At 44.3% G+C, this 25,613-nt stretch overlaps 1 protein-coding gene across 4 annotated transcripts in view; it reads left to right on the top strand.

The window, feature by feature from the left end:
• Window positions 1-25,613, top strand: part of ABCA12 (ATP binding cassette subfamily A member 12) — a 120,141-nt gene that overhangs the window by 24,464 nt on the left and 70,064 nt on the right. The window contains exons 6-7 of one of the 4 annotated variants that reach the window (XM_064515352.1): window positions 5,421-5,486; window positions 10,587-10,680. In XM_064515352.1, coding sequence (XP_064371422.1) covers window positions 5,421-5,486; window positions 10,587-10,680 — 160 coding nt within the window. Of the gene's footprint in view, window positions 1-5,420; window positions 5,487-5,878; window positions 6,245-10,586; window positions 10,681-23,226; window positions 25,408-25,613 lie in introns of those variants that run through there. The other 3 variants (XM_064515353.1, XM_064515354.1, XM_064515355.1) reach the window with 3 other exon arrangements.

Below are 25,613 nucleotides of genomic sequence, written 5' to 3'. Positions count from 1 at the left end.
GATGATGCTAAATCACCTACAGTTCCCATATTGGCCAAAAATACTGCTGCATCCATCTTGCGAGGTTTTCTGAGGAATCTGTTTTTGTTTGTTTTGTTTGTTTGCATTTTTCAAAAATGTTGAATGAGCAGTCTTCTAAAAACTGTGCCTGTTCAGGTGTCTGACGTTAAGCACCCAGGAGAGGTGGGGAAATGTGTTTCCAGGCTCTGCCATGCGTTTGGAAGGAATTTGGAGCTACCCAGAGAGTATGTGTAGTCACGCACTAAGGAATGCTGTGGGCTGCTCAACACAAGCCTTTTTTTTTTTTTTTTTTTTTTTTTTTAATCACTTAGCAAGTGGTGTTCCAGTTAGCACAAGACTCTTACGCCCTTTTGGCTTCATCCAGCATTGTGCACTGTGTTGCCTAATGCTGTCAAATCCTCAGGCAACTACTTCTCCTATCTGTGAGGAAGGCAGTGTTTTAAGCTGACTGTAGACTTAGCTTTTGCCTTCCTCAGTGCTACAAGGGCACTCTGATTCCTAGCCATTCTGGTTTCAGAGGATCCCAAAACTCTCTGACTTAGTTTGAAGGCCTGCCCTTTGATAGAGGGCTAGTCTGTGAAAATGAACAGCTGCCTAAGGGCTTGGAGCTAAAAATCAGCAGTGTAGGTCCCATTGCATGAATGCTTTTCTTGCTGTTCTACTTCTGTCTCTATTTTAGTAGAAATGGTGACACTTGTCGTTTGTAGCATATACCAAGTGTACGTGACATTGGCAAAGAGTGGAGTCTAACAGGACACGTAAGCGAGCAGATAGGTCTGCTTTGCATTGGCCTGTGAGTGCCCTACAACTTGCAGATAGGAATGTGGGGTCAAAGGCGCACTCTCCCAGTAGTCCTCGGCCTGGCTTGGTGTGTGTACAGGAGACCACAGCTGAAGTCTGCACACATCTCTGAGCTTTCCACGGAGAGACAGTCACACATTTGGTTGATGCTAACCTACACAAACGATGAGGAGAGCCCACCTGCAGGGTCCTGCCTTGCTACTGAGCTAAGTTTGGTAATAAAGGCACTGCAAACTGTGTGAAAGGAAAGTACCAAATTCACAATCTTGCCTCTTCATGAGTCACAGCATTACCCCATCTCTCCCCTTGCAGAGCTCCTTCAGTTCATTTTGCTTTGTGTGTATTTTTCTGGCATAGTAGTTAACCTGGTTATGCTTCTTCACTCACTGCTAGTGTGATCTCTCCTCTGGGCCCCTGAGGGCACCTAACCACTGTTCACCTGTGTGCCTCTGGATGTCTCTGCTATGGTTTAGTTGCAGAATGCACAAACGCTGCAAGATTAGCATTTTGTGCTTGTCGTTCCCCCCCCCGCCCCCCGCCATGTTGCCAACAGAGCAGGGTTTTTTCCATAGTGCCGATTTCAAGAGGGTAAATATTCTGCTCTGTCACATTTTCTCCAGCCACCCCCCTGCATGTAAAAGGCAAGCCGAGAGTGTTAGTAAGACAGCTGTGTATGGTGCTGTTAGATTTCTGTTTTGACCTGCTGTTTTGACCAAGCAACTAGTGAAACATTAATTATGAGACTGGCCTTTTCTTCTCATTCTCCCGGTGTATTAAATCTGGAGAGAGCCCCTGCGCTCCTGGCGTGGCCCTGTGCAGTGTCGTTTCAAAGGACAATTTTCTCTATTCATGGATCCCTCTGTCTCTCCCTTGCACTGCATGGTGCTGCTGCCTGTGGCACACACAAATAGTCGCTCAGGATGCTGAGCACACGAGCCCTGATACAGCAGGACCCATAAGGACATGCCTTCCTGTTTCCAGTACTCCTGCAGATCATTCAGTCATTGGCTTCGTTCTCTTCCCAGTTCTGTCTTATCACTTCCCCAAGCTTTCACTCCTCTTAGAGATAAATAGGCAAACCTGAGAAGCTGAATATATTCATTTTTGCTGAAGTAAAAATTTCTCTAACTGAATGAGCATCCCAAGGAAAGGACTCAGAGTGTGTGAGTTCTTTGTGCAGGGAGAGTCTTTTTGCCCCGAACACTGCCGCCCCCAGCGTGGTGTTGTCGTGGGCTATAGCCATCACTGTAGTATAAATGATGGTCCGTGTCTCTAAAGACCTGCAATGGATGAAGTCACATTTCAGAGCTCTTGTGAGGGTTCCTTCAGCTCCATATTCACAGGAACAGATTCTGCTTTTCTTCTCTGTGACCTGAACCAACAATTTGCACCTCAACCCAGAAGAGATGAAACTTAGTTCTTCAGCCACTGAATAAAGCAAGTGAGGATTCGCTGAGAGAAGGGGGAGCTTAGCCCTTCCATCCTCTTCCCTTCTTCTTGTGTGCACATTTGCACTGTCTCTGGGACATCTGTCCACTCTGGTCACATGGTCCACAAGTGGCCATGTAGCTGCATAGCTTCCTGTGCCATCTGCAGGAATTGTCATGTAAAAGAATTAGAAAGAGAAAAAAATATAACGGCTAATAAAGTTCTCAAGCTAGAACAGTGTGGTGTTTGGGGAGCTGAGTGCAGGCGCTCTGAGAGCAGTTGACATTGAGTTATTCTGGTTTTATAGTAGTGAACTCGAACAAATTACCCTTTGGGTACCTCCCAAGGGGAATGTTTGTTGACTCAGTTCACAAAGGAAGTAAGGATGTGCATTCGTTTGGCAAAATGATTATCCAAATCACTGTGTTCTTTTGAAACAGTTGTTTGAATACCAAAAAGAAGCAATCAGATGCTTGCCTCATAAGACCTTGGCAAAGCACTGAATGGCGAAATCATAAATTTCTTCTCTTCTACCCCCTCAGAGCAGAATTATCTATTTTGGGAGGTTTTATTTCAGTCGTGGAGAGGAAGTGAATCAAATTTGCAAATGGTGTTTGGATCAAATGAAATGAAACCTGCTATACCACTTACATGTAGCTAAACTAGAACAGTGTCCTGAGGAGCAGTGCTTGTTCTGGACTCAGACCCAAGAGACATCCCTCTCTCCTAAGGATATTTAGTAGAAGGAATGTGAATGTAGAACTGCAAAGTTAAAGGTGCTTGGATTTCTCCCCAATCACTATCAAAGTTATACCAGGGAAATCTGTTAGGCTTATTTTAGCTCCAGCTCCACTCCCACCCTTGGAGTGTCCAGTCTGTTTAGAAGGTCTAAATAGGTGGAGCAGGGACTTCTCCATCAGTATTTGTTGCTATTCCCATCTTTGAAATATTTCCTAACCAGTCCAGAGAAGCTGTTTCTCTTCACTGGGTACCATGTCTCTCTCTCTTTCTTCCAGCTCTTGCAGCCACCCTTAGATCAACGCTCCCCTGCTCCAAGATCATTCTGGCTGGCAGGATGGCTGCCTCCGCTTTTGTCCCTGCTCCCTTAAAGGGAGGACTGCTTCAAGATGTTTTCTGTTTCTGAGGCACAAAGTTAGTTCATGTCTGGAAGAAATGCCATGCTATTAACAGGAGAATCTTTCCTGATCTGTGTTTTTTATGAAATATGCCAGGAGCAGCAAAGTCTTCCATGGCTTGTCTTGGTGCTGAAGGACGTGGGTAGCCTGCTGTGGGGTCAGGATTTTGTTACGTGTTAGGGTTTGATGTTAAATGTCCCAAAGCTGGATGTTAGGTGTTGAAGGTAACCCTTGCCTTTCAGGGTATTGATAGTGCTGCTGTGTTTGCTCAAATTTAGTTTCATTTACTATTTTAGGCAGACAGGGAGGTTTAGACTGTAGTATATCTTGTCTTAAGTTGTTGGAGCAACAAGGGTAGTTGGTGGGCATGACTTGCCTCCACTGGCAGGGACCCATGCTGCCATGTTCTTCCTTCAAGGTGGTATAGTGCGCCCAACAGCCATGGGATACAGAAAATGGGTCAGGCCTTGTCAGCCCATGTAATGGTTCCTATAATGGGAATAAAAACCATGAGGAGTGATCATGGGTAATTGGAGCTTTTGTAATTGCAACCTGATGAGTCATTTTGCCATGCACAACAGTGCAAGAGCTTTCATAAATAAGCAGAGTTTTGTTCAACGTTGGAGAGCAGAAGATAATTTAAAGAGGTTCCTGGTGTGAGGCTGGTGACTGGGAGACATAGTAAAGCAAAGATCCTGGTAGGGGTTCAGCCACCCCTAAAGGGAGAGGAACAGTAATATTTTGTCTATCATGCAGGATCTCCCATTCCCAAAACTCGGCTTTCTTCTCCTTTGGGAGTTGTCATTACTGCAGACAAATGGGGAAACTGAGGCATAGGGCACACCTCTATGTAGCCTCATGGAGTGTTTGACCAAGTTAGGAGGAGAGTCCTAAATACCTAGACTTATCAAAAATTTGGGGAGGCTCATGTTTGTTCATCAAAATATTTGATGAATCACTGTCTGGTCAGAAGTATATTTTATTTCTCTTGGAAAATTGTGCTTATGCACTGAAGCAATTAAACCCCTTGCAACCTTAAAATTTAGCCATGAAACTACCGTATGCAGATATCTTAATCCTTAAGTGAGAGTGCTCCAAACCATTTTTGGTCAAAAGTTCAGTATTTTCCTTTTGCTCAATTCCTTTTGTTTTCTGGTTTTCCAGTGAAAAATCTGCTTGTTTTTGAGGCAGGTACTTTTTCTGATGTCCTTAGTCTGGCTGAAACCCTGACTCTTCATCATGAAAAACTGAAAAAGTGCACAGTAGCATCCTAACTTGTGCCAGCTTTGCACTGAGATAGCACCTCTCCCTTGGGGGATTTGTATCTGTGCTCCTGCGGCAAGCCTCACTTTAGTGAATGACAGTGGACAGTGTCTGCTTGCAGCACCGGGCACAGTTCTCTCTAAGGGATGCATACTGTTGCCCTTCAGTTCCCCTGGTAGATAAATGACTTGAAAAGTCCCATTTGTTTCAGTCCCTCAGTGAGCTTGTAAGACCAAAACATGGTGGTCTCATTTTACCCAAACACTCAAGTTGTGACGTAGAAGTCGGGTTTTAATTCAAAGCCTTAATTTCTGACTGGTCTCTGACCATTGCAGAGGAGTTGCACTGTCTGTTGAATTGCCTGATGGTTTCCTAACACTTGATCTGTAACAAAAGCGTGTTGATTTTGAGGGTGCCCTCAGTGTTAGCAGATGGGGTACTGAAGCATGTGTTGTCCTCTCCCGGGTGGGATCAGAGCTCTGCTGGCTGACCTGAACTCATCGGGCAACTCTGTATCTGGTTTGAAACCTCGGATTTGTTATACTCCTTGATGCTATGTGCAGTCTACTGCTGTCTGTGCTTCCTTCTGTACCTGCAGTTTACTCTCTCCTTTGATCTCCAGCTGGTTTTCCACCTATCTTGCCACTAGCTTGAAAAACTCAATAATAAGAAAAAGAGTGTTCAAGTCACACTAGTGCTCTGAAGTCTTTATGTGGGGCCTAATCTTGCAATCCCATTCCCACTTGATTTGATGTGTTATATTGAATTCAGACAGTTATAACTGCAGGATTGATCTCCCTGGAGAGAAAGGCAAGATGCAGGAAGCCGAGCAATTGGGTAAGTCCCTGGGATTTTAATTTATATGTCTTAACTCTATCATGAAATTTCCCTGAATGGGTCAGTTTAATTGAGACACTCAAAAGTATAAAAAAGTGAGTTCTACTTCAGCAGCGCCAGGAAGGTGCATGCTGTAGCCGGCAATGCTTTCTTCTTCCCAGCCATTCCCTGTGAACTGAGGGAAGTCAGACTGGCCTGGCAGGTGGCCTAACTCTTCACTGTTGATGACACCTCTCCAGCAGAAGCGGTGTGTGGGCAGATAGGTAGTTTCATCATGGGGAGGAGGAGGAGGAGGCATGCCTCACCCTTTGTTTGAGCAGAAGCATCTTTTTGGAATGCTATCCATTTTATCGGTTAGGGCTTGAACAAAGAGCAGCCAGGAGAGGCTGGATATTATAATTAACACAAGTGGAGGCAGGCTGCTGCATCTGTCTGCCTGCCTGTAGAAGAATAACCTGTTGAATTTGCTAGGAGCTATTGCTGTGAGGACAAGAGCGACAGTTACGGGGAGTACAGCAGCCACAAGTGGATGAGGTAGCTGCTTCTGAGCTATGCTGTGGGGAAGAGGCAGGGGCTTGGATACTGGACACTGGATGCCCACCTGGGTTAGAGCCTCCACTTTTGCCTCCTAAGCCTAGGGAGGAAGAATACACAGCCAGCCCATTTGCTTTTGGTTGGGTCAGCCAAGGATGGCTGCACTCTTTCAGCACCTGAGGATCCTGCTGTGGAAGAACTGGCTGAGTGTCAAGAGGCAGCCGGTGAGTGTGAAAACAAAGTAGTAGAGAAGGGGGACCTGGAAATCACAGGGGCTGAGGACCTAGGAGGGCACTGCAGGGGAGGAAGATCACAGTATTAAAATAGAAAGACTTTTGAAGGCTGGTGATGGAGGCAGAAGGGGAAGGAAGGGAATTACATGGAAGAGGAGGTGTGTGTCTTGCATTGGAGCTCATTTATGCTGGCTCTAGAGTCCAGACTGAGTACCACTGGTGCCTCTGGTGTTTTCTCAGGGCAGTGGTCCATGCAAACACACATACTCACAAGCAGACCGAAGTTAAGGCTACAGTCCTGAATCTGCTCCCATGGGAGCAGACCGGGCAGTCTGTGTAAAGCCTCCAGGGAGTCCCTAGAATTTGGGGATGGAGGAGGGTGTTCTTGTATAGAGCCATTTGTGAACGACTGACAAAGAAAAAGATGGCTCAGAGAGATGCAGGTGAAGAACAGTTTTCCAGTGCAGTCCAGTGTGTTGCAAATCAAACATCCCAAATGGTATTTCTTTCCGAAGATAAACCATCGCTAGTGATGTCCAGAGAGCAATCTGAACTCCAGCAGTATCAGAGAGGCATTGCCTCTCTGGGTGGCATTGCATGTCCAGGCAGTGTCTGCCCAGTAGTTTTGTCTGAGGCTGGTTTCTATACAAATGCACTGTAATTTCAGCAGAATCACACGCAGTTAATGGACTTGTATTGCAACCCATCTCTTGCTAGTAATCCAAATGTGATGATTTTTAAACTGTCTTTGTTTGAATGGGAAGTGTTGGCAGGTGCAGAAAATGATGACAGATGGAAGAAAAGTGGCCATAGAGGGAGTGAAATGGGGATGGAGGGAAAGGCCTCTAATCACTACATGCTTCCTCTCTTGACTGGTCTTTCCTGCCTCTCTTGGGTCTGGAGTTTGATTCTGAGAGATGCTGAGTTCACCTGACTCCTTGTGATCCTCCGCAGCAGCTGCAGACGTGCTGTATGCCTTAGGGTTGGGTCAAGTCAGTGGCTGCTGCGAAGGATACAGGAGATTTTTTCTGAGATCCAGAGGAACCTGAGGATCATAGCCAACAAGCTCTCTTATTTCTCAAGAACAATCCAAACGGCCTTGCTAAAAGCAGAAAGCTCATGTCTCTTCTAGTTCCTGTATGGTCAGAGTAAATGCTAACCTAAGCCCTATCATTAGTTCTGATCATACACTCTCACTTGATTTAATTCTTCTCTTTGTTTCCTGCAGAGTTGAAATGTCAATTCTGTAGAACTGAAAGGTCAAAATAAAAATTTGGTCACAGCTGATTGTTTATGGCAGGCAGTTCCCTCCAACCCTCCTTTGTTTCTCTCCCTTTCTCCAAATTAGGGAACTTGCTCAGTTTGAAGAGGGTGTGAGGAGATAAATCTAGAACTCTGCTCCCAAACACATCCAGATTTCTCTCTCCTTGCTGTTTGCAGTTTTTTATCTGTGTAATTTGTTTTCACTGGTGGACCTGGCTTTTAGATGGTTTCTTTAGTGTACTTGCTTCTCAAGAGAAGCATTCAGTTGTGCTTCTCTGTTCTTGATAAGTAAAGGTAACCTGTGAACGCGGTTCCCACAGCTGTGCTGGTGGTGGCTGCCCTCACTGGGGTTGGCTGGTGTGTCACAGCATGGTCTGCCAGAAATCAGCTCCCATCTTCCCCCAGGGACTGAAGTGCTTTCCCATCATTCTTGCTCAGTTTACTGGTCTCCCCAGGGCTGGGGAACACATTTGATTCTGCGTTTTGCTTTACACTTGTATTTCCTCCGTGCGCTCTCTGCAGAGCCCCTGAAGAGACTGCCTTTACCTGTGCAGCACGGGGAGAGCTATAGCTTGCGTGACTGTCAGTGTTTGTTGAAATCAGCAGAGGTTCTGTACCCGTGGCCAGAGAGTGTCTCAATACAGGTTACTCCTGCTGAGGAAGGAATAGACATGAGTTTAGGTTGCAGCCTTCTAGGGAGCAAGGTTTAGTCTACGTATGAAGGGGAACTGGGGAAGTTAGTGCCTCTTGTACTTTTATGCCTTTCCATCTATCATTCCTAGGCAGCTTGGTTATTTAAAGGGGGGCGTGAGGGAGACAAAAGGTACTTGTGTTCAGGGAATGAGGAGCTAAGTGAGGTCTGAATAATGAAATCTACTTTTAGCAGTGAAATATCCAGCAACCAAAGGGTTATGCAACCTGTATCACAGCACAGTGCTTAATGTCCCAAGAGCCAAATTCACAGTTGTGATGGCTCTGTTCAAGTTAAGATGTTTCACCTGCAATTAATTTGGCTGGTGTGGTTGTCTTTTTTCTGTTAACTAGAAATGCCTGGGACAGTGGGAACACTGTAGCGTTGCAACTGATGCTCCCAACTACTGTTAAACCCTGTTAAGTTGAGGCACAGAGATACTAAGAGAACTGCTGTCTGGACAGTAGGGGAGCAGAAGCATCATTTTAGCTCTGAACTGAGAGGTACAAAGATTTCCCAGAGTAGAGACAACCAGAATTTATTCATCCCCCCCTCCCCTCCCCAAATGACAGATCTCTTGCCCTTCCTTTAGGCAGCCTCTGACTAATATCAGTTTCTTTGCTGTTACCCCATAATTTTACCTTAGCCTACACGGTTCTAAGCAAGGAGGATGTGTTAATAATACTGTGTGCATGTGAATTAATCTGAGTTAAACAGCATGTTTGGGGATTGATTATAGGGAAAGCATGTGACATAAAGAAATGATAAAAAGGTGCTTGCTTCAGTGATGAATCTCATTATAAATGGCAGCATGATTAAAAGACAGAAATGGTGCTGTCTGTAAAAGCTAAAATGTTGCTGAATTCTGAAATTACAGCAGTGCCTTCTCTGAGGGGAAAGGAATGTGTTGGGAGGTGACTTGTGGTTTGACTTCGGTCAGTTCCCTGTTTTGGGGAATAAAACCTTGCTTCCACTTGGTATAGCTGAGTGTCATCTTATCAGGGATGATATGGATGGAGTTGCTGTAAAACAACCATCTTTAAGCTGAATTGCTTTCCAGGATTTGTTTGTCTGTCTGTTTGTTTTTACGTGCCAGTAAGTGCTAAGGAAATGAAAACACTGTTATGGGCTTGGAATTACCTCTGGAAAAACAGTATTGGGTAATATGTGCAGATCTGAAAAAAACAGCAACACAATGATGAAAAATGGGATGATTTTGAAGAAAGACATCTTTGCAATTTCAAAAATTGCCATGAAGGTAACACAGCAATTTTGCAGCAGCGGGTGGTTTGAGCTTGACTACTGATGGATGGAAGACTCTAATCTAGTAAGCACAGTAGCAAACTAGCCAACCAGTGCAGAGGCAATTGATTACATGAAGAGTTGCCTTTTCCTAGCTTACAAAACTCAAAGGCTTGCAATTTTAAGACTGACTTTGGGCCTCTTACCTAGATCACTTTATTGTACTGGATGGTAAGCAGGCTGCATTTTCTTCAGTCTCATCCATTGAAACAGTCAACCCTCATGCCACAGACAATAGCTTAATAAATCTTCATACCTTTTTAAGCATAGGAGACCAGTTTTACATCACCTTCCCTCCATCTCAGCTCTACATCTACACAGACTGCTACAATTTGGAAATGTAAAGGTGGCAGAGATCTTAAAGCATTAGGTTGCTCTGGTCAGGAGCTCATACAAGGGGTTCTGGTGGCTGGGGTTCAAATGTGACTTCTACCACTGACTGGATACATGACTGCATAAACCACTTTCTTCACATGAGCTCAGTTTCTAAATTAATACTATGAATCTCCTCTTCCTTTTAGCCATACTGCTAGTATTACTGTAGGTTGAACTACTGTTTGTGAAGAATGGTGAAACTTCTGGAAAAAAATGCTGTGGAGTTGTCATTTCTATGTCAAACACTTTATTTTTTGAGTATAATTTATCAAATCAAAGTAATCTTTAAGCCATTGTTGGAGCAGTGCTGTATTACCCTGACAGTGAAATCAACCTTTTCACTTTAGCTCTCATATCTTGCAGTCAGTAGTGCAAGAATTCTTGTACTTCTCAGCATGCTTTTACTGTTACATAGCAGTGTCTCAAAGCTGGACAAAGTTGTCTAAGCATTGTGTCCCATAATTATCAGCCAAACTGAAACATTAGGAAGGCTTGTCTTATTTTCGTGCTTGTTATTTGCAACTTAGTAGTTTTTCTTCTTGCATAATAATACCTGTTTTTTAATAGTGTGTGTATGAAGACAGATTTTATTTACAATGCATCTTACAACTCATTCAGGATAGTACTTTTACATTCCAGACAAGTTTTGGAACACATCAGCACAACAAACATAACCAATATATTTTCATTGCTATTTTATAGGTATGGTCATTCATTTTAATTTCCTGGCCTGTGGTTGTTTTCATAATCTTGGCCATTATCCGTCTCAAATTTCCTCCAGAACCGCAGCCAAACTGTAAGTAACTGGGTTGTTTTTGTGTCTTTGGGGTTTAGTTCTCATTTCAGTGGCTGATACGCTAATTTGATGTGTTTTGTTACTTTTACAAATCTGGTTCTTTGTAGTTTCCAGCAGAGATTTCCTGGGATACAGCATGTTGTAAATAAAATGTCTGTGTTCCTCTGAGGTTGTTTCTATTTGTTTCTTTCGAATTAGTTTCATAATTAGAAAACAGATTTACAGAAATGTCTCATCAAGATGCGCTCAGATACTGCTGTTGTAGGCATCAGAAGAGGAAGATAAATTGAGGGACGAGAGCAGCTGGAGGAGATCCTATTCAGTAAAATGAGTAAGGGTACAGACATCAAGTGGGCTTATGAAGGTGAGGTAAAATCCATGAGTATGGTCATCATGAAAGGTTTTACCTTCTGTTTGCCACAGACAAAGAGTGTCTATTCAGGCAGCTACTACTAAGGGTCAGCTGAAGAGTGGTAATTTGTTTGGTTGCGGTGACCTGATGGTGTTATGTTAGCCTGTACTTGCAAGTGGAATGCCAAATCTTAGTTGGGTGGGTGAATGGTGGTGGTCAAAAGGGGAAAGAAGCTGCGCAAGTTGATTTTTCACTTGCAAGCCTTGCCTTCTGGGTCAGGGGAACATGTGTCTGCACTTCAGAGCCTGGGTCCACTTGAATCTGCTCTAAAAAATCTGCACTGATTTTGTGAGACTCTGTCGCCACCAGAAGAAGCAGTCCTGCCGTGTCCACAGCCCTGGCCACGTTTGTTCATGAAGTCATACAGTGCAACAGAGCAAGGAGTTTGTCCAACTGGAAACCTAGATGGTGTATGTGTGCACTGGAAATGATCAACTCAGTGACATGTGATTCTCTGGTCAAAAAGACTGTGTCTTTAAGTAGAGGACAGCCCTTAATTCTGACATTTCCCTAACATTTGAGTGTGAAATTGAAGGGAGAAACAATTGTCTTTTACCTACTATGTGTGAGAAAGGACCTCATTGTGACAAACACTAGATATGCGGTTAGGTATAGCCCTCATCCAGAGAGCTTGCAGCCTACTCTAACTAAAGATTTCTGTACCCCATTTTATAGGCAAGGATAAAGAGTCAGCGTAAGGGACTTTCAGAAAGTATCACAGGAAGTCTTTAATGAAGAAGAACATTTTTGGTATGTTAGGGTGGTCTTTTAACCCCAGCCCCATCTGCTGTCTGCAAATGGCCTCTTTAGGCATGTTATATATCTTATCCTCTGCCCAATTCTCTTGAACCAGTTGGAGCAGGCAAGACTGGAGATGTTGTACTTTGTGAAAACCTAGATTTTGCCAAGTGTGGAAACGGCTGTCCTCCCACACTGCTCCATCAGTTGTATTTCCTGTCCCTGATAAATCAGATAAGATGAATGTCAAGCGAGCTAGCTGGATGGTAAAATATTTATTCTTTTACTGTACATGGCTATTAATTTGTATGTATATTTATTTGGAGCATGTTTGCTCTGGATGAGTGCATCTTTGAATTAATGGATTGGAAGGAATGTTCCTAGGAACAGCAAGTAGCTTCTTCAGTTGTGCTTTGCAGGGAAGGGAAAGATCAGGCAGTATCTTGGGACTTGATCCTTTTCCTTCCATAAATGAATTGTTTTGGGGCAAGTTTGCGTGTGTGCGTCTGTTTGTTTGTCTGCCTCAGAAACTGGATGATAGCAGCTCTCTATTGCAAAGAGAGATTTTGTGCTGGGAATAACGTTAATGGTTGTGGTGTACTCACATGATCTGGATTTTTAGAGACCATCTAAGAATCCGGAGGAGAGAGGAGGAGATTATTCACTGGAATATAGAACAGCAAGTTTCTGGGGCTTTTCTAGTGAAATAAGAATACCTACTTGAAAAATACCCTCTTTTATTGACAGCTGAAAAATGTATTATCTTTCGGCTTGAAAACCAAAAGAGAAATTTTGGGGAAACTTGCTTTTCTGATGGATGAAAAAAAGAGGGCGAGGGGAGGGGACAGGGAACACATCTAAGAAAACTATTACAGGAGGGGGGGTTTGTTCGTTTTGAACAGGAATAAAATCCATTCTCTGCTAATCCAATTATTGTTAATCCAGTACCTGCCTTGAAGGATACAATCATTAAATAATGACAAGAAGCTGTTTCCAGTTCTGTTGCTGTCAAGAGATTATTGCAGATAGACAGTAAAGTCAGGAAGCACAGAATCAATGGCACAGAGATAGAATAGAATAAGCTACTCGGATGCTGAATTTTGAAGCCTAAGAGATAACCTTGGAAAAAACCTCAGCCCATAAGCTTATCTCATGTGTTCAGGGCCACAGAAATGCTGGGAAATCTATGATTTGCCCAATTAAAAACAATTCCTCAAATCTGAAATAGTAAGCTCTTCTGAAGGTTGTTTAGTAGGCATCTAATAGATTGAGGATTATTTTGGGAAAATACCTAATATCATTCAAGAATGAACAAGTGGTGAGATCTCCTTCTGAAAGTTGCTTGATACAATGGGAACTGGTGCTGGACTGAACTCCAAAGGCTAGTGACTTGCCAGATAAACATCTCCAGTCAAGAGGATGCTCACAAGAAAACTGAGAACTGAGGAAAAACAAAGAGCTGGAATCCATCTGATAGATAATTTCCTTCACTAAAAGGCATCCAGTATCTAAGTGGAAAAAAAAAAAAAAGCCTCTCTTCTTTCTCCCAGGGTTCTGTTTGGTGATGTATTTCGAGGTCAGCAGAGAATGTTGGCAGGAGAGATGAGAAAAGAGATTTGTCTGTCTCTGCAGACCCAGTTTCTGTGATCATCTGAGAGTCTCACCAAACAAACTACCCATCCAACTCATTGTGCACATCACAGTTGTAGCTTTTGACCTTTTTATTATAGTTCTTATATTTGCTGGAAGGTACTGGGATGTGTTTTGTGGCATGCATGTGGAGTAGGAAGTTACAGACTGGAAACCTGCAGCATGGAAGCCAATGAATGGGGTTTGATGGTATCTTCCAGTCTTTTGTGCCTTCATCACCCTGTTTTCTACAGTGAGTAGGGACAAAATTCCCTTTCCATCACTGTGGATTTTTGCAAGGTATGGGAATTGTGTATGAGATACAATCTGTCCCTCAAGGCTCAACCCACTCAGTCTACAGAGAAGCCCAATTACACTCTTTGCTTTAACTAGCACTGTCACACCCTGTCACACCCTCCCCACCCACTTTCTTCCTTTTTTGTTCTCCTTCTTTCCCCTCCTGTCAATTTGACCTCATCCTTATTCTCTGTAGAAGTTCTGGGTGCGGTTAGTTGTCAGCTCATCCTGCCACCCTGCTCTTTAGTGCTGTGGAGAAGATGTGGTAGGAGCATTGCTGTCCTGTTACACTTAAGGCTCTGCTCCCCTTGACTTTCCAACAGACAGTGCTAGATGTGGACTGCAAAAGCCATGCCTCATTCATGGATGTTCTTCCTTCATCATAGAAAGGCAGTCCTAACACTATGCCCTTGGCTCAGGTCTCAGAATATACTAAATTCTTTCTGCCAGGGAATTCCTTGTCTGAACTCTTCTCAGCAAAGCACATCTTACCCTCCACCTTCTGCCCAGAATTTTCAACCAGATTTCATTACTCCCGTGGAGATGTCTGCATGGTGCATTGCACTTACTCAGAGATACTTGTGTTAGACTCACTAGTAAAGTACTGCACAAGGCTGCCCTTTGCAGGGTATCTTAGACTGGGGGAATACTAGGATAATTAAGCACTAGACTCCTTTCCAGTATCAGCACAGCTGTTTAAGTCTAGTTTAGAGCTAGTGCTGCATGGCACAACACTGGAAGCAGGTACTTATACCCTGCTCATATTCTTGACTCCAGTGCTCCTGGGAGAGGGTCCAGAAAAGAAGGGCAATATCTGAGTTTTAGTCCATTCAGTCTTGCTGTGGTTGGCAGCTGGGACTTCAGCAGGTCCAGAGCTGGTGGGAAAGATCAGTCTGAATCTCAGAGTACAGTTCTGAGAGGCCTTGGGAGAGGCTGTGGCTTGTTGTATCTGCAAATGGAGCTTTCCTGTGATTTCTATGCTGAGCACTATTGTATATTAGAGGTAGCTGAGGCACAAGTTACCCTGGCCAGGGCAATACCAGAAAAAGAGGCAAGATGCTCTACACAATTTAGAGAAGGATGAACACAGGTGGTATCAGGGTGCCTACCAGGGACCTTCTAACATGGTGCATTACCCTAGTGCTTATGGGACAAACATGCTTTTCCAGGCCATTGCTTCTGTTAGCGCAGTAGCTCTCCAGCTCTCTGAACATAGTCAATTCTTTTGATATCCTTCCTCCAGGAGCTGATCCATAGGTTCCCCTGTGCTGCAGCCTTGGTTCTTAAAGGCCGTTTCCACATTGTAGCCGCCTGCTAAGGAGAGTACCCTGTGTGGCTGCCAGGTCACTCGTGGGTGTTTGGAGGAGAGAAGTGCCTACCTAGCCCAGGTGTGTCAGCTCTGCGTTGTGACAAGCACAAGGTATCTGTTCTGCCAAGCACGTGGCAGGCAGTGCCTGGTACTCTCCATCTCTACCACCCACGTACAGTCTCTGTTTGCCCCACTGGCTGATGCAGTAGTTTGCTGGTAGATGTTTGTGGGCCCCTGCCCTGCGGATCAGCATGAGTTGAGTCCTGCAGAGCCGGTCCTTAGCTTGAGCTAAGGATCTCAAGCTGCTTTTAGCTCTGACAGTTCCCTGCATAAATCCCTGCATGCTGCTCTAATGCAGAAACCCTCACACCCAGTGAAAAACCTTAAGCTGGGTTGTTTCTCCATGTAAATGATGGCTCTGGCTGTCAGAAGGACACGTATGTGAGCAGAGGGCAGAGAGCAAGGTGGGCCACAGCACTGTCCTTCCTCTGAGATACCATGCTGGCAATGAAAGCTCTGAAAAGATGCTTGCATTTTAAAGGAATTTGCTTCAGAGTTGGAAAGACTTGAGCTCATCTCTTTGCCCAGCAGTGTGGATAAATTAATAGGTTCCCATGCTAATTATAGGGAGTCGAGATGATGGCTTAGCTGTACAGGCCTCTTCATTCATTTGGATAAGTCATGGGTGTTTATGCAAGGTACAGTCCTCCCTGAGGGTTCAACCTACTCTGTATACAGATGAGAACACATCAGACTCCCAGCTCTTCCTCTCAGTTTGCCTGTGGTGCAGCAGCCCCACTCCTCCTTTTCCTTTCCGCTGCTATTTTCATTTTCCTTCCCTTCTTTTCAGTCAGTTTGCTTCCCTTATCTAGACACCCCAAAACCAGATTTTTGTCTTTGCTTGACTACAGTATGATTAGCAAAATAATCTCTTCAGGTCCCTCCTTAAGTGCCTTTGCTTTGTGTGCATCTTGTTTTATTTTGTCTTGCTGTGCTGCCCTTGTGCTAGGGAGCAGACTGCCTTATAACACTGTTTCACTGAAACATTGCTGAAGGGGGTATGAATTATTCTCCACATTTGCTGGAACAAAAAAATACACATTGGCCTCCTTACATATGTAAGCAGTGCGCAGCCATACAGGTCCCTATGACTTACCCTAGCTTCCATTTAGTTCGGAGACCCATAGACTGTACAGAGCCCTATGATATTTATGATGCTTCCCTTTTCATAAATCTTTCCACACCTCCATTTCTTTCTTTGGGCTTCTCCATCTTGGGAGGTGTGACTGAAGGGTGTTTGGAGTTGGAGACAGGAACTCCCTGAGTTCCCAGGATTTTTTTTCCCCACTGAATTACAGCAGGGCCTTGGGGCAGTCACTCAGTTCTAATTCTCTTCCTGAAACAAGGCATCTGAATCCATATGCAGGGACCTAAAAGCCCAGAACTGTTTTTCCAGAGGTGCCGAGCAGTTCAGCTTGCACTGAAGTGAGCAGTAGTTGGTGTCTGTGTTTCTGACAAGGAGGTTGCTTTTGTTTAAAGAATATAAATACGGACACCAGCGACTACCTGCAGCCACCCAGCATTGAAAGATGTTGGTTCAATAAACACAGCTTTGTGCAGGTTCTCCAGAGTCTAGATATGGATTTAGGCTTGTTAGGTTCCTGCTTCTAACTGGGAAATGTCTTGGCTTGTGCAGGTTTGGTTTAGGTCCTGTTTGTGGCTGCAGTGCCTCCTACTCATACGAATAAGACCAAGCTGGCTTTACTACAACAAGACCCAGATAGCCTTGTCTGCATTAAATACTGCTTAGAGAAGACCCGGTGTTTCTTTCTTGGGGTGTTTGTGCTGCAGTCACTGGCATGCCTTTCCGCAAGGCAATCAACCTCCAGTACGATCGTGGCCGTGCTGTTCCCTCTCAATTAGCTCTGCCCCACGGTGTAGACGTTGGCTCTGTCATTTCTCCATCTTGACCTGAATTCATAATATCTCTTAGGAGGTTTCCATCTCCCCTCCCTTGTTCTTTGTTTGGTTTGGGGTTTCTTTCTCCTCCCTTTACACCTGTTTTTTCTCCCATTCCTTTACAAATTTTAAGCTCTTTTTCTGCTTTTTATTATCTCTGTGATCAGTACGTGAACCCAATGCACTCTGATTCAAGTGCTGTTTTTTAATTTATTAAATAAGGAGGTGAAGGGTGAAGGTTTGTGGGCGAGCAAAACTGGCTTGCCTAGTGCTAATAAGCGTGGATGTAAGCATGCTGTCTGCTCTGGGCTGGTCTTATTATTTGCAGAGCCTGAAATACTAGAGGGAAGAATTAGGCAATAGAAATGCTTCCTCCACTGAGACCACCAACATTAGGAGGAGCCAGGTAGTGCGTTGTCTGCTACTTCGATCCCACTGTTCTAGGCAGACAGTTGAGGAGATTGTGTTACTGGGATACTCAGGAAAAGAAGGATGCCATTACTGTAAAGATGAAAAATTTAAACTCTTCAGGCTCACCCTGCTGAACTGAGCCTCTGGGAGGTTGAACGGAGGCCTGGGCTGATGTTTATCCAGAGTCCTGCTGAGCTTTCATTTTGAAAAACAGGAGCTGGATAATGAGTGTATGACTTGCAAATCAGGGTAGGCGATATAGCACAGACTACTGTGTACCAGTGTATGTGTAATAGGTGCTTGTAGCATCTTTTGCAGTATATTACATAATAATTTGCATGGGAAAACTGAAAAAACACTCCACTTTGTGTTGAGGGAAACAGGAGGAAAGAAGGCCAAGGGCAACAGAGCTTAAGCATAATAGAAAGGCAGATGGGGAGTGCGTGCACTTCAGACATAGCAATACACTGTCTAGCGCCAGATCGCCATAATTACTGGTGGTGCTGGGCCTGAGCCAATAAGCACAGCTGACAGGTTTCCCTGTGTTGCATGCTGTCCAGACCTGTGCTGGTACATCACGCAGCAGTATGTTGCACCATGTGGATTTGAGTTTACTGTGTCCCACTCTGTGATATGGATCTGCCTTCACATACAGCAATGATGGGGGTTCGTAGAGGAACAAAAATGACTGCGCTAGGATAGATCCCAAGGGTGTCGGGTGCCTTGCAACTTCGCGTAAGCTCAGGGAATCTCCTCTTCTAGTGCAGCCTGCTCAGCAGGTGATGGAAATGCAAGGCCAAGCCATTAGTTCTGATCCAGCATAGCTCTTAATATGTGTTTACCCTGAAGCCTGAGTAATCCCATTAAAATCAGTAAGGCTAATCACTACTATGCTGTGGGCTTTGGACACACTGAACAGGATTTGGGCTGTACCGCCTGGAACTGTAGCACTTATTGACTTCACCCTTTTTCTGCAACACCTGTGGGACTGCTGCTGGTGTTGATCTTACAGGTGTGAAAAAGGAAGAGGAAAGGCTCAGCTGGTATTTGCTTCCTGGTCCCACTTCCACTAAAGATCTCTTTTCTAGGTAACCAGGAAAGTGCAGGCCCCTTTCTTCATCTTCAAGGTCAGACTTAAGTTTCAGAGCATGTGAATATTTCTCATGATGTCACAGCAGTACAAGTGCAACAGCAATTAATATTGTCCTTTCATAAATGGAGAGGCCAGCCAGCTGTTTGGATCATTCTCCATATGTATAAAAAAAATACCTGCTTCAGAAATAATCTTACCTCATAGATATGATTGTCAGGTCCAGTTTTTGGAGTTATCAGTAGCCCTAGCACATTGTAATGCTTTCTACAAAAGATAGGCAGTGTGCGTTATTAATCATAAATGGATGCAAAGAAAGCTGGAAATGGGCAGTTGCATGTAGATGACAAACAGCCTCGGTCATCAGTGTCATGAATCAGGTGTGCTCTTTGTCGTCTTGACAAAGGACCAAGGAATAAAGTTTCAAGCAATGCTGTGTGACTGTGGGAAAGACTCGGAAGGAACTGAGCAGGTTGTATATAGACAATGTAGTCCAATATTTTGCTTAGAAAGGTGGAAGGAGGGGTCCATGTAGCACTGAATATTTTCATTGTATATTTTGTGATTTCTTAGATAAATATAAATCACAGTTAATAAACAGGCAGAATTGCCTCTCTGGGTTAGACCCTCTGATACTGCTCTGGGTTGCATGAGAGAGGCCACATCGGAACAGCAAGCACATCTTTCCACTAGAATAATCCTTAAGGGATTGAGGGTTTAAGGTTTCTTGAACCAGAAGCTGAAGAAGTGGAATGCAGGCGATCATATTTAATAGTCACTGACAAATTTGTTTGCTGTGAATTTGTCTAATTCTTTTTTTAAATGAATGTATACTTTTCCACATACATCAGCCTGTGGCAGTGAGCTCCACAATATTTTGACATTTGTGAGAAAAGGTATTTTTTGCCTGTTTTGCTTGCTACCTCATGATTACGTTGTGTTTCTTTGTCCCTGTTTTACAAGGAACAATCATTTACTCACCCTTTTCAGTACTGATCGTGATTTTATTTGTTTTTCTATCATATTGGTTTTGGCTTTTTCTCTGTGCAAACGAGTCCTTCTTCCTATGATTTAGCAATGATGGAATTCATTTTCAGTTAAACACGGTACTTTCTAATGAAGTCATTTACTAATAAGTGCCTTTAATTCACCAGTTAGAGAGTCGAGATTTGTATGGATTTTTTATGAACTAGGGCAAGCATATGGAAGGACTTAATGAGTAAGGTGTTTGCAGTATTAGAGGGTGGGAGCTCTGAAAGGCAAGAGAAATTTTCTCCTGGCCAAAGAATGGTGATATGACACTACACTAGGGGTAGGTAGAAAACAGGAAACCTCGGCAAAGCTTTTATTAGTTAATGATAAAGGAGGAAGAAAACCTGGTTCATGTGCCTCAGTTTACTTAAGTAGCCTCTCACAGTGGAAATGCCATATTTTTGATGTAAATAGAATGGAATATAGATTTTGTCTAGTTTTGCAGAATGAATGGCAGAGCTAGATAGGAAGCCCTGAAGCTGGAAATATGGTGTGGACATTAAAGAGCAAAGGAATGCATGCATGATATCTTGAAAACAAAAGAAATGGTCTATGTGGTTCCATTACATTTAATGGGATTTGCATGTTCAAATGATGAGGCTGCAATATGGTTAGTGTCTATCAGAGCAGCAGAGCTGAGACTGGGTAATTGAGGAAAAGGAAGGTAACAAGCACACTGAAGTGAGCTGGTTGATAATTTACATGGGAGACCATTGGCTGGTGTAAACCAGTGTATAACTGGTACCAAATGTGGACATGTTCCTGTCTTTTTAAGTCATACTCCCTTGTCTCATGCAGAGCAGTAATAAGAAATACAAGAAGCGATAACCTGAAAACGCTAGATATTTAGTTTCCTTTGCCCTGGTGTGGGTGGTAAAGGCTGTTATGCTCACAGTGCTTGTCTCCTTTGGCACAAGCAGCCTCAATGACTTCAGTTTGAAGTGGATTGCATTAAGGGGTGCATTCATTATGCCTTGCCTGCGATCCATTGAAATCCTCAGTTCCTTGAAATGAATGGTTAGACTCAGCTAGTTAGAATGCCTGAAACCCCAGTGCAGCAAAAGCAACCAAATCAGTGTGGCAAGGCGAACCTATTTCATTTAGATTTGGACACCTCAGTCAGTTTCAATTAATGTTGTAGATCATAGTGAAATAGTAATTTCCATCTTTCCTGTATGACATTTATGATTACCCTGAAATGTTTCATTGTTATTACACCAAGCACCTTTACCTGAGGAAAACAGTGTTTTGCTGATGTCGAGGGGAAATGTGCTGAAATTTCCAACATTCAGGAAAGTAAAAGAAATGGATTTTCTTCATTTTATTTGGAGTGAAAGCAAATGTGGACATACCAGAACTTCCTGTGGAATAGAAATGCTTGTTTCACTACAGATCTCGGAGATGTGGCTAGACCAGCCAGCTATAGGCAAGCCAAACACAGCCAGCCTGTGGCATGGTGAGACCTTGGCCTGTCCTGCCCTTTGGGAAGCCTCTATTGTTTTCTTGAGTTTTGGTGCCTTTCTTTCAATGTTGACAGAGAATCAAAGCACTGCACAGTGAGGGGATGGAGAAAGCTCGTATGCTTGAGATTCCACTGCTGGCAAACCCAGAAGTCAGTCCTACTAGCATGATGCAGGTCTGGGCTCTGATTTTGCTCATACACAAATCAATTTGTCAAGAAATACGCTAGGGTAACCTCTCAGCAGAGCTGATAAAGGGCAGCCGTTGATGCAGTGTCTCCACCTCACAGGCAGTGTAATGAGACCCTCCAAAGGTATTTGCAGTTTTAAGAAATAAAAGATTCAAAACCAAGGCCAGTGGAGAGAATGAGATGTGATGTGATGTGTTGTGGATCTGCTCTATTTTGTGACCTGTGAGATCATGCGGGTTGAGTACTACAGAGCTAGGGAAATCCAGTTTCCTTGGAGATGGTATTGCTATATACTTCAGTGGGAGAAAAAGATGCCTTCTGCAGTATGTGAAGCTATTCATAACAGTAGAAATATTACAGGATTCATTAATGGTGATAACAAGTGTTGTGTTTCAGATTGCAAAACCATCCCTATTAAAACACCTCCCTTTAAAATTTGCAGAGTATTTAGGACAAGTTTCCTTTAAAAACATTTCATAGTTAATGTTTATCTTGTATATTAATATGGCTGAAATACTGGATAAATCTCAGCCAAGAAGGGACAGATGGTTACAAACGTTTCTTGGGGTGTATGTGAGAGTCAAGAGCCAGCTTCCTCCCCAGGCATCCTTGCAGCAGTATGTGGGACCGATGCAGATGATGAATTTGAGTGGGTGGGAATAGCAGCCACTGTGGCTCTGTGGAGTCACTGTTCCTTGCCATGAGCAAGTGGACTGAGGGAAGGAGGAAGGAGCAGGAAGTGCATTAGTCTCTGGACTTGCCTCCTCCTCATCAATAAATTCCTTCCTTTGCGGGATGAGAGGGGGTTACAGGAATGAGCTCCGAGACAATGTCACGTCCACCTAGGACTCAGACTCCAGGTCAGCCCGGCCTCCTGCACGGTGTCTTACACACTGACTGCTTTGAGCTCAGATGCGCTGGCCAAAGTCAGCGTAATCAGAAGATGAACTTCCCATGGCTGCGCTGCTTAGCTTCCATTAAATGAAGTTGTTAGCCTGCGTGGCCTCTGAAAGATATTATTTTCAAGCTAGTATGAAGAGGGGGAGGGGGCTGGGTGGTTCTGATGGTGGTGAGGTTGACTGCTTGTTAGCTGGGAGTGACAGAGGTCAGCCTTCAACCAGTCCTGCTGCCCTGTTCTTGGCTCTGCAAAGTCGGTGCATGGAGGAGGCCATGTCCACAGCACACCTCAGCTCTGATGCGGCTCCTTCAGCACCATGAACTTGCCAAGCTCCTCCCTCGGCGAGGGACCGAGGGTAGGATTCCTCTCCCATCTGTAAGTGTTGGTAGGAGGGCTGCCTGTGTCTGACTTCATAGTCAGTGGAGATCTGATCAATGCACGCAGTGGAGTCAAGGCAACAGATCCCATCCTGAAGGATATACCCCTGTTAGATTTGTGCTCTTGACATAGACAAGAGCAAGTTTGGGCTGGATACCCAGGGTTAGGAATCAGCATAGATTCAGAGCATAGAATCATTTACACCAAATGAGAATCTGGCCCACACATTGCAGATTTTTCTGTGTCATAGTCTTTCCTGAACTGCTGTTAGAGCTGAGGCCTCTTCCAGAAAAGTCCATTCTGTCATCACCACTGCTTTTGTGCCAAGAACATTGTGGAGTTATATCAGCGCACAACTGCAGTGACTCAGTGATGGATCAGGCCCCATGGTTGTAACCAGGTGCCAGCAAACTGCTCAGCATCTGATGCGAATTGGCACAGCTTCACTGAATATCTCAATTGTGTTGGTCCATAGATGTCTTTGCAGGCATCATGTTGCCACCACAAGCAGAAGCACTTCCAGATGTCAGATTTTTTTCCTTCACCGTACCATGAAGTTCATAAATTCTTGTTCCCTTTATTTTTCAGCCTGCTGATCTCCTCTTAATCTTTTGCCTGCCTGTTTGAAAAAAAAGTTAATCATCACTGTGTTATGCCATACACCTTGCTTGTGATACAGAAACTGATTGTGTAATTGTTCTTGGTTCAACATGCCTCCCTTTTGAGTCTAATTTTAAAGTTTGTCAGTGATGCTTATCTCAAGGAAGTGTCTTCCCCCGCCCTGGATCCAGCAGGATGCCTTGCATAATTCCCTCTGTAAAGATCTTGCATCTCTCTTGAGAAGAATGATGCTCCCTCAGCTCCCCATCCTGTGCTTGTCTCCTCTCTCACACTCAGGAGTAACATAGCTTTAGGTCTCCTGAGAAACACAAGCTTTAAAAGCCACTAAACTCTGGTCTTCCCAGCAAGTGGCAGTTAAGCGGGTGCTGGGCAAGTCCGGTCTCAAATAAACTGTGACAGCTGTTTACCTCGTGTTTTGGAGCTGTTCTATGCATCTGCCATATGTTTTTGGGCCCCCTGGAGAGACTCTTTCCCTTTATGAATGTTCTTCCTGACGAAGACAGGAAAACACTGGGACTGAGGGGAGCCTTTTCTTGCAGAGTAAAGTGAAGTCTAGGATAAATCGCTGCCCTGTTTGTCACTGGTGGATGAGAATGGCAGTAGAGCAAGTGCAGCTGTTTCCTTCCCAGTTCTTACCTGTTTTGCTTCCCTGTGGTTATGCGCTCTATCCTGAACACCATAACTTTCCAGCTCTTTGAAGCTGCGTTTTGGTAGAGACGCTGATAAAGTGAGGTCCATGGTGTGTGTATTTGGATTGGGGCGTGAGTCCCTTTCCGTTGTGGGAGTGAAAGTACAGAAGATCAGAAGGAAGATGAGAGAAAAATGCCAGTGTATGCAAAACGTGATTTTGCAGGGTTGTAATCGGTGATCTCAAAAGGCAGGAGTCTGAGACATGGCGGGGGGTATTTACAAAAGGATGCTTCCGGATTAAAGTGTGCTAGTCTGAAGTTTCCATTGTGGGCAGTGGACTAATTACACTTCAAAACCTTTAGTGTGGCGTATGGCTCATTCTTTGGCCCGAGCACCAGAAGGAGTGCCCGTAGGGACAGGAGAGATCTTTTGCTATCCCTGTTCCTCCATGATTACTGGGAGCTAGCTTGGCCTGTCGTGTAACTCCAGGTGGCCTGGGGGATGCAGCAACTATTGGGGGAGCTTCAAACAGCCCAATGTAGACGGAGCTCCAGGCTTCTCCTCTAGTGGGGCTCATCCTTTAACTTTTTAGAGTAATTCTCTGCTGAGGTAAAAAGGAATCAGAAAGCTGCCCAAAATGAGTGCCTTTGACCTTTGCAGGTCTCAGCAGCACTGTGTGCCAAGTTATTACCTTGCCTGAGGTAGTGCGAGCCTCCCACACTAAACTATCAGAATTTGCAGTTTCACCCAGAACTCTGCTGCTGGAGCCTCGAACATCCCCTTTCATGTCTGGGGACCAACGCTGTTGTGCACACTCTTGGGCTGTGACCACCCATGTTGAGGAAAGCTCAAGAAAGCCAGGAAATCTCTCATTTAAGACTTCCTAACTGACTGACCACCAACCATATATTCCACATAACACTACTGTTCCCTTTGGGAATGTCTGACTTTTGACCACTGTTATAATTAATAAATGTAGTGCAAATGTAGTACTGTCTCATTTGGAGGGGTTAGAGGTAAAGCTGTGCCTGGACTAGAGTCGTGGGTCGTCTGGAGACTGAGCAGCAAGGTAATCAATTACCCCAAGCCTGCCTGTGGACTTTTTGGATATCTGGCTCCTTTCCATATTAGAAATAATAGCCACATCCTTTGCCAGGTAATTTTCCAAATGATTATTTTAAATAATATGTTGCTGTGATCCGGTGAAAGAACTTCAAGATTTATTAGAGTGTTTGTCACTGAGAGGAAAATCAGTAAGTGAACTCTGTGAGCGGCTGGTAAGCAGCACAGGGCAAGTGGCACATGAAACACTAAAGTCTAATTGCTCAAGTCCTCCCTCTGTTTCCAGAAATGGGAGACAGGGACATACATCTCACCCCTTAGTGCTGGCTGCCAGCACCACAGGTCACCAAGCAGATGGCTCTGGAGCCACTCTGTGATGGCAGGAGACACAGGGGGAGTGGTGACAGATTGCTCCTCTCCCTTCCCTGGGCAGATCTGCATGAACTTCTCAGCAAAGAAGGTCGTCTGGTTCTGGTTGCATTGCCCTTCCTGTGGTAAAAGCTGAGACAGAGTCCTGTTTTAATAGCCTGGCTTGAAACTGAAGCTTGTGGCTTTGCACAGAGGCTGGTCCAACCAAATCTTGGAGAGCATGCTTTTATGGATGCTTCAGGTTAGTCTGGCCATGTGTCCGATTTAAAAAAAATGGGGGGGGGGGGCAGAATTAGGACATCAAAAATCTTAGGATACTTTTGTCATTTCTTGCCTGTTTCCATCCATTTTGGTAAAAATGTCTGCAGCTGCTTTGGGACTGACAAGTATCTTCTTACGAAAAAATGGCATGATTCTTTACTAAGTACCCTTTTGTGGCTCTGTCAG

The sequence above is a fragment of the Dromaius novaehollandiae genome, chromosome 7 (assembly GCF_036370855.1).
Source record: "Dromaius novaehollandiae isolate bDroNov1 chromosome 7, bDroNov1.hap1, whole genome shotgun sequence".
Classification (NCBI taxonomy): domain Eukaryota; kingdom Metazoa; phylum Chordata; class Aves; order Casuariiformes; family Dromaiidae; genus Dromaius; species Dromaius novaehollandiae.
Note: the sequence above shows the minus strand (reverse complement) of the source record. Positions and strands in the feature narration are given on the sequence as shown.